Here is an 8,570-nt window from a genome sequence, read left to right as displayed (position 1 = left end):
GTACGGGACTATAAACATTTTGGTAACCACTGCCTTATTGGAATGGTTTTATTGATAATATCTGTTGAGAAAAAAGTTAAGATGTTGCCACACACTACTTATTAACAAAATGAAGTAAGTTTATTTAAAAATGATTCATAAATATTATCCTGCCAACCACTATATGAAGAAGTAAAAAAATTAAAACAAGAGATATGCTGATTGGATATTTTACTTAGATATTAGTTGAAAATTGTATGTAATTAATTTCATAATTTTTGGGGGCCAAATTACATATTCACAAATGTACATTTACAAACAAAACACCACATTATCTTACCTTACAAAATAAATGTAACTACATTTTAAGACAATTAAATACTTTACCAACAAAAAAGCTGTTATAGAAGTATAAATGCGTGTATGTCCCTTCCTTGTGTCATGTGATATTATACTCTCTAGCAAAATTGTCCTTTGTATATTCTTTAAATATACTTGTGTTCCCCCATGTACCTTTGTATTGATTTGTTGTTAATAATAACAACAATAAAACAATATACAAATAAAAGACAATGATAAGAGGTTACGCTCATGATGTTAAATTGCAGTCGCAGATGCGCCTACTTCAAAACGTTTTGGAGCACAGTTAAAAAGTTAACGCACTGACTATACAACGGACTCATTAGAAAAATAAAAGCAGTACTTTTCAATGCGTGAGATATAAGAGGTGTGCCGTGTGAGTGCGAGAATAGGGTCAAATGCGTGTGTCTCACGGCCAATGCGTGAGAGCTTGCAGCTCTGTAGACCCATACCAAGCCGATAATCAATTTACCAGTATGTCGTGTCTACTTCCGGTTAAGTTACACTTTCAACCGGAAGAGCATCTAGAAACTGTCATGGCGGCATTGTGTTTCTTTTGTGTTAGCCACTAACTTGATAATTAGCTTTTCCGTGGCACTTATGCTTCTTAGAACTTATAATCACATCTAAATATAATTTTGTTTTTTACATTGTGTAAATAGCAGCTATTTGTTCTCAGCCGGCTAGCTAACTTAGTGTCGCTGTGCTGTTTCCAGTCATGAAGACAGTTTTGATGGTAGCGGAGAAGCCGTCGTTGGCTCAGTCAATTGCCAAAATCCTATCTAAAGGTAAGTGATCTCTAATGTTTACTATGTTAAAGCAACTAGCTAGCTTCCTTATTGTAAACACCTAGCAAGCTAGGAATCAATAACCATGTACCAGGGAAAAGCCAGCAGCAGAAACGTTAGTTATCGTTCATCTTGTGAGTAACTCCTTATCTAATATGATTAACCCCATGTAGAGCAACAGAGAAACACGTGTTTTTGGTGCTGTAAAATGAGTTTATTTACTGTTTTAAGCTTTTAGCAGATGATAAGGGAACAATTTACTTCTTCTTGACTAATGACCAATACATTTTCGATGTCATTGTGGCAAACAACTAACGTTAACATGAGTTGGAACTTGTACTGAGTGATGTCAACAATAACAACAATAATAATAATAGTAATCTTTACCCTTCTGTCAAGAAAACAAAAAACATTCAAAACACACAGTCAATCTAATTTCTAGCCTCAACATTTATAGCCAAAATAAATAAATACTTTATTTTAGAATCGATCAGTTAGAAATCCGCTTTGTCTGGAAGTGGCGCATATACAGGCTATATTGATGGGCTCGAACTCCAGGGAGAAGGAGGAACAGCGGGGGTTTTTCCTCAGCACGGGCATCCTGAGGGTGATGGGGATGGACTCTAGACTGAGGGTGCTGTCCATACCCTTACAGGAGTGGCTTTCAAGGCAGTTGGCTTCATAAAGGACCGGAGGCACCCGGTTCAAGTCAATTTTTTCCCTGGAAGGAGGAAGAGAAATACAAGATTGTCAGACTCGGAACCAAGCCACAATTGAAGGAAGAAAAAAATACCCTAGAAAGGAAACATGCATTGCACACAGTCTCAGAAGCCTAGTATCCAAGGCTGCAATGGTGATTAGCACTCATAAGTGTGTGGCTGTACATGCATTTGAATAGTCTAATACATTCTTCCAATCCATCCGTCCAGTAAAGGTACTCACACGTAGTTCCAGGCGGCTACACTGCGTTCGTTAAGATGGTTGGGCAGGCTGACTAGCTGTGCGTGGTACTCCTGCAAGCTGCTAGTGCAGAAGCTCTCGTCCACACACTGGCCACCCAGGGGCACACACAGGCACTGACGCATGGCCAGCAAGCACAGGAGTAGCAGACGCAGGTGCTGCATAGGAAAACACACACAGGGGGAAAACACAGAGTTTTGAGTATCGATGTTGAGTTGGAGCTGAACACAGAAAACACAACACAAGGGGGTTGAATATCATTGTTAAACCCAGGGATATACTGTCTCTGGTTTAATGATATAATGTCCTGTCATTAGGCTACTGGCAGCTGAAGTGTATATAAAACACCATGTAACATTACATCTGTGCTACTAAAGACAACAACTAGCCTTAGCTTAAATTACATAACTTTTTTTTTACCAGCTTTAAACTGTTAAAAGACATTTGTCCAAATGTCAGAAAATTCCTAGCTACATTCAACTCCTGTACCATAAAACCATTCTTGAAGAAAACTCAAACGAACAATTCATTTGACGGTTTGACCTTCCATTAAAAAAATCCTCAGCCGATCACTCAGTAGCACTGTAGCTCATACTCTTGCTATAAGAATGAGTCTAATAGCAACAGTCAAGTAGGAAAATACTAAATCAAAGCACATAGTGAGTCTTTACATTATGCCTCACAGCATTATAATAGCCAATGAGATTCAAGAGCAGTCATAGTGAAGGGTAGCTCTAGTCCCTAGCCCCTGATCATACATCACCTGGAGAGTACCACTGGCTAGTTACAGCTTCTGTTGTTATGGATCTCTTTGTATCTCACCTGGAGAGTACCACTGACTAGTTACAGCTTCTGTTGTTACGGATCTCTCTGTATCTCACCTGGAGCTGTTGCATGTTGAGTTCTGGAGTGAGTTCTGGCTTCCGATTCTGGAGTCTGTTTCTGTCTCGGCTGTGCTGTGGGTTTCTGTAGATTTCTGTCTCGGCTGCTGCTGCTCTTGGTACCCTTTGGTTCGTTCAGAGCTGATGTCCATCGTCTCGATCCAGGGATGTATTTATGCACCTGGGATTGTAAGGGTGGTGGGGGTCAGCGTCACAGCTAGTGATGGGTAGAAAGGGGGGGTCACTCAGTCACTGGCTTCTTGTGTCTCTCATTACCATGGTCTTTACCGTGCATGTACCGACATTAGCATTCAGCCTTGAGAGAGGCATATCATTAACTTTACTTCGTCACGACATAGCGTTTAGCTCAGGTAGTTTGAGCCCCATGACAGGGTCAGGGGAAGGGCATTGGAGTTTCCGCTATGGTTTAGCCTTGATATACTTTTTTATAAGAGTTGAATCATGCTATTACGTTCTGTTTTTTATTGTTGTGTAAAATAACCTCCCGAAATAGTTTGAATCTGTATTTTCAATAAGTCGTGACATTTCTACAAAAATATTTGATTAGTTTGACCATGGCAAGTCAGCTAGGTAGCTTTTCCATTTCACATCTTGTCACATGTAGGCCAGATGGTTCTTCAAAAGGTCTTTTAACAAGGGTAGTCTCGGATAGTTTGGTAGAATTACCACCTTCCAAGTCCCACTATTTCCTCATTCTAATGAATCGAAGGATGGATTTTGTATGTTCCGCTGTTGGTTCTTTTCGTCAAATGGTTCAGAGTATATAGTTAACAATGTTGACTCGTGTGTGTGTGTGTGTGTGTGTGTGTGTGTGTGTGTGTGTGTGTGTGTGTGTGTGTGTGTCCCAAATGGAACCCTAACACTATATAGTGCCAACCAATAGGGAATAGTGTGCCATTTAGGAGACGCCATGGATCCAGGTTTAACTCCTCTTGTTTCTCTTCTTAACCCAGGCAGCTGCTCCAGTCGTAAAGGTCTCAACGGAGCATGTTCGGTCCACGAGTACATGGGCACCTTCTCAGGCCAGAGCGTGCGCTTTAAGATGACGTCGGTGTGTGGGCACGTGATGAGTCTGGATTTCATAGGTAGGTTTTTTGTTGTTGTTGATTTTAGGCTAAATCCTTTAGGCTAAATTCAATCTGTGTCTCAAATCTTGGTGTGATAAGTTGATAACTCTGTGCCTGTTCTGTCCCCCTCTCCTCTCTCCAGGGAAGTATAATAACTGGGACAAGGTGGATCCAGCTGAACTCTTCACTAAAGCCCCTACCGAGAAGAAGGAAGCCAACCCCAAACTCAACATGGTCAAGTTCCTTCAGGTTCGTCTGTGTCTCTAGTCACATCTGAAGGGTTTGGACATTTGGAACAGGGTCATTTTCCTGTCAATCGTTCATGTAGCTGTTCCAACCCCTCCCTCTATATCAGTTGATTGGTCCATCGTTCATGTAGCTCTTCCAACCCCTCCTTCTATATCAGTTGATTGGTCCATCGTTCATGTAGCTCTTCCAACCCCTCCCTCTATATCAGTTGATTGGTCTATCGTTCATGTAGCTGTTCCAACCCCTCCCTCTATATCAGTTGATTGGTCTCCTTTGTAAAATAAATATTTCTGTCACTATCTTTCTCCAGGTTGAAGGCAAAGGATGTGACTATGTGGTTCTGTGGTTGGACTGCGACAAAGAGGGAGAGAACATCTGCTTTGAGGTAAATCCCAATTCAACGTTACGTTCTCACTACAGCAGGGCCTTCCGAGTGGCTCGGCGGTCTAAGGCACTGCAGTGCTAGACGCGTCACTACAGATCCGGGTTCGATCCCGGGCTGTGTCATAGCCGGCCGCGACCGGGAGACTCATGAGTCGACGCACAATTATGGCCCAGCGTCGTTCGGGTTAGGGGAGGGTTTTGTCGGTTGGGATGTCCTTGTCCCGTCGCGCTCTAGCGACTCCTTGTGGCGGGCCGGGCGCATGCACGCTGACACGGTCGCCAGTTGTACATTGTTTCCTCTGACACATTGGTGCGGCTGCCTTCCGTGTGAAGCGAGCAGTGCGGCTTGGCATGGCTCTCGACCTTCGCCTCTCCCGAGTCCGCAGGGGAGTTGCAGCGATGGGACAAGACTGTAACTACCAATTAGATATCACGAAATTGGGGAGAAAAGGCAGTAAAAAATGTATAAAACATATTCTCACTACAGCCACTGCTGGTCTTAACCCACCCTCTACTGGTCTTAACCCACCCTCTCCACTGCTGGTCTTAACCCACCCTCTCCTTGCTGGTCTTAACCCACCCTCTCCACTACTGGTCTTACCCCGCCCTCTCCTTGCTGGTCTTAACCCGCCCTCTCCTCTACTGGTCTTAACCCGCCCTCTCCTCTACTGGTCTTAACCCGCCCTCTCCTCTACTGGTCTTACCCCACCCTCTCCTCTACTGGTCTTACCCCACCCTCTCCTCTACTGGTCTTACCCCACCCTCTCCACTACTGGTCTTACCCCGCCCTCTCCACTGCTGGTCTTAACCCGCCCTCTCCTCTACTGGTCTTACCCCACCCTCTCCTCTACTGGTCTTAACCCGCCCTCTCCTCTACTGGTCTTACCCCACCCTCTCCACTACTGGTCTTACCCCGCCCTCTCCACTGCTGGTCTTAACCCGCCCTCTCCTCTACTGGTCTTACCCCACCCTCTCCTTGCTGCAGGTCTTACCCCGCCCTCTCCTTGCTGGTCTTACCCCACCCTCTCCTTGCTGGTCTTAACCCGCCCTCTCCTCTACTGGTCTTACCCCGCCCTCTCCTTGCTGGTCTTAACCCGCCCTCTCCTCTACTGGTCTTAACCCGCCCTCTCCTCTACTGGTCTTAACCCGCCCTCTCCTCTACTGGTCTTACCCCACCCTCTCCTCTACTGGTCTTACCCCACCCTCTCCTCTACTGGTCTTAACCCGCCCTCTCCTCTACTGGTCTTACCCCGCCCTCTCCACTGCTGGTCTTAACCCGCCCTCTCCTCTACTGGTCTTACCCCACCCTCTCCTCTACTGGTCTTAACCCACCCTCTCCTCTACTGGTCTTAACCCACCCTCTCCTCTACTGGTCTTAACCCACCCTCTCCTCTACTGGTCTTACCCCACCCTCTCCACTACTGGTCTTAACCCACCCTCTCCTTGCTGCAGGTCTTACCCCACCCTCTCAACTGCTGGTCTTAATCCTCTCTCTAGGTTGGACAGTGTTTATTAATGTTTATTCATAAAAGTTATTACAAAGTTGTTACTTTCCCAGGTCCTGGACGCCATTGAGCCGGTGATGAACCGTCCGTATGGCAGTGAACGGACCGTCTACCGAGCCAAGTTCAGCTCCATCACCGACACGGACATCTGGGCGGCCATGAACAAGCTGGGAGAGCCCAACCGTAACGAGGCTCTGTCCGTAGACGCCCGGCAGGAGCTGGACCTGCGCATTGGCTGTGCATTCACCCGGTACACTACACGACCCTACAACACACCCCATTCCAACATGACATATATACAGTGAGAGATGGCCTTCACCTGGTACACTACCATACACAACACTACCCTACACTACTCTACACAACCCTACACTACTCTACACTACCCTACACTACCCTACACTACCCTACACTACTCTACACAACCCTACACTACTCTACACTACCCTACACTACTCTACACAACCCTACACTACTCTACACTACCCTACACTACCCTACACTACTCTACACAACCCTACACTACTCAACACTACCCTACACTACTCTACACAACCCTACACTACTCTACACTACCCTACACTACTCTACACTACCCTACACTACCCTACACTACCCTACACTACCCTACACAACCCTACACAACCCTACCCTACACTACCCTACACTACCCTACACAACCCTACACAACCCTACACAACCCTACCCTACACTACCCTACACTACACAACCCTACACTACCCTACACTACCCTACACTACCCTACACTACCCTACACAACCCTACACAACCCTACCCTACACTACCCTACACTACACAACCCTACACTACCCTACACTACCCTACACAACCCTACACAACCCTACACAACCCTACACTACCCTACACTACACTACACAACCCTACACTACACAACCCTACACAACACTACACAACCCTACCCTACACAACCCTACACAACCCTACACAACCCTACACAACCCTACACTACCCTACACTACCCTACACAACCCTACACTACACAACCCTACACAACCCTACACAACCCTACACAACCCTACACAACCCTACACAACCCTACACTACACTACACAACCCTACACAACCCTACACAACCCTACACTACACTACACAACCCTACACAACCCTACACAACCCTACACAACCCTACACTACCCTACACTACACAACCCTACACAACCCTACACTACCCTACACAACCCTACACAACCCTACACAACCCTACACTACCCTACACAACCCTACACAACCCTACACTACCCTACACAACCCTACACTACCCTACACACTACACAACCCTACACAACCCTACACTACCCTACACACTACACAACCCTACACAACCCTACACACTACACAACCCTACACAACCCTACACACTACACAACCCTACACTACCCTACACTACCCTACACTACCCTACACTACCCTACACTACCCTACACTACCCTACACAACCCTACACTACCCTACACAACCCTACACAACCCTACACAACCCTACACAACCCTACACTACCCTACACAACCCTACACTACCCTACACTACCCTACACAACCCTACACTACCCTACACAACCCTACCCTACACAACCCTACACAACCCTACACTACCCTACACAACCCTACACTACCCTACACAACCCTACACTACACTACCCTACACAACCCTACACAACCCTACACTACACTACACAACCCTACACAACCCTACACTACACTACACTACACTACACAACCCTACACAACCCTACACACTACACAACCCTACACAACCCTACACACTACACAACCCTACACAACCCTACACAACCCTACACTACACAACCCTACACTACCCTACACAACCCTACACTACACTACACTACACAACCCTACACAACCCTACACACTACACAACCCTACACAACCCTACACTACACTACACAACCCTACACAACCCTACACTACCCTACACACTACACAACCCTACACAACCCTACACTACACTACACAACCCTACACAACCCTACACAACCCTACACTACACTACACAACCCTACACAACCCTACACAACCCTACACAACCCTACACTACACTACACAACCCTACACAACCCTACACAACCCTACACAACCCTACACACTACACAACCCTACACAACCCTACACTACCCTACACAACCCTACACTACACTACCCTACACAACCCTACACAACCCTACACAACCCTACACTACCCTACACAACCCTACACTACACTACCCTACACTACCCTACACAACCCTACACTACCCTACACTACCCTACACAACCCTACACTACCCTACACAACCCTACACACTACACTACCCTACACAACCCTACACTACCCTAC

At 46.1% G+C, this 8,570-nt stretch overlaps 1 protein-coding gene across 1 annotated transcript in view; it reads left to right on the top strand.

The window, feature by feature from the left end:
- The first annotated feature begins 859 nt into the window (after nucleotides 1-859).
- top3b (DNA topoisomerase III beta) overlaps nucleotides 860-8,570 on the top strand; it is a 38,909-nt gene continuing 31,198 nt past the window's right edge. The window contains exons 1-5 of the mRNA XM_039018028.1: nucleotides 860-1,127; nucleotides 3,943-4,074; nucleotides 4,199-4,305; nucleotides 4,616-4,690; nucleotides 6,248-6,444. Coding sequence (XP_038873956.1) covers nucleotides 1,058-1,127; nucleotides 3,943-4,074; nucleotides 4,199-4,305; nucleotides 4,616-4,690; nucleotides 6,248-6,444 — 581 coding nt within the window. The 5' untranslated portion in view covers nucleotides 860-1,057. The remainder of the gene's footprint in view (nucleotides 1,128-3,942; nucleotides 4,075-4,198; nucleotides 4,306-4,615; nucleotides 4,691-6,247; nucleotides 6,445-8,570) is intronic.

This window comes from Salvelinus namaycush, chromosome 1, assembly GCF_016432855.1.
Source record: "Salvelinus namaycush isolate Seneca chromosome 1, SaNama_1.0, whole genome shotgun sequence".
Taxonomy (NCBI): domain Eukaryota; kingdom Metazoa; phylum Chordata; class Actinopteri; order Salmoniformes; family Salmonidae; genus Salvelinus; species Salvelinus namaycush.
This window is presented reverse-complemented; position numbering and strand designations above follow the sequence as displayed.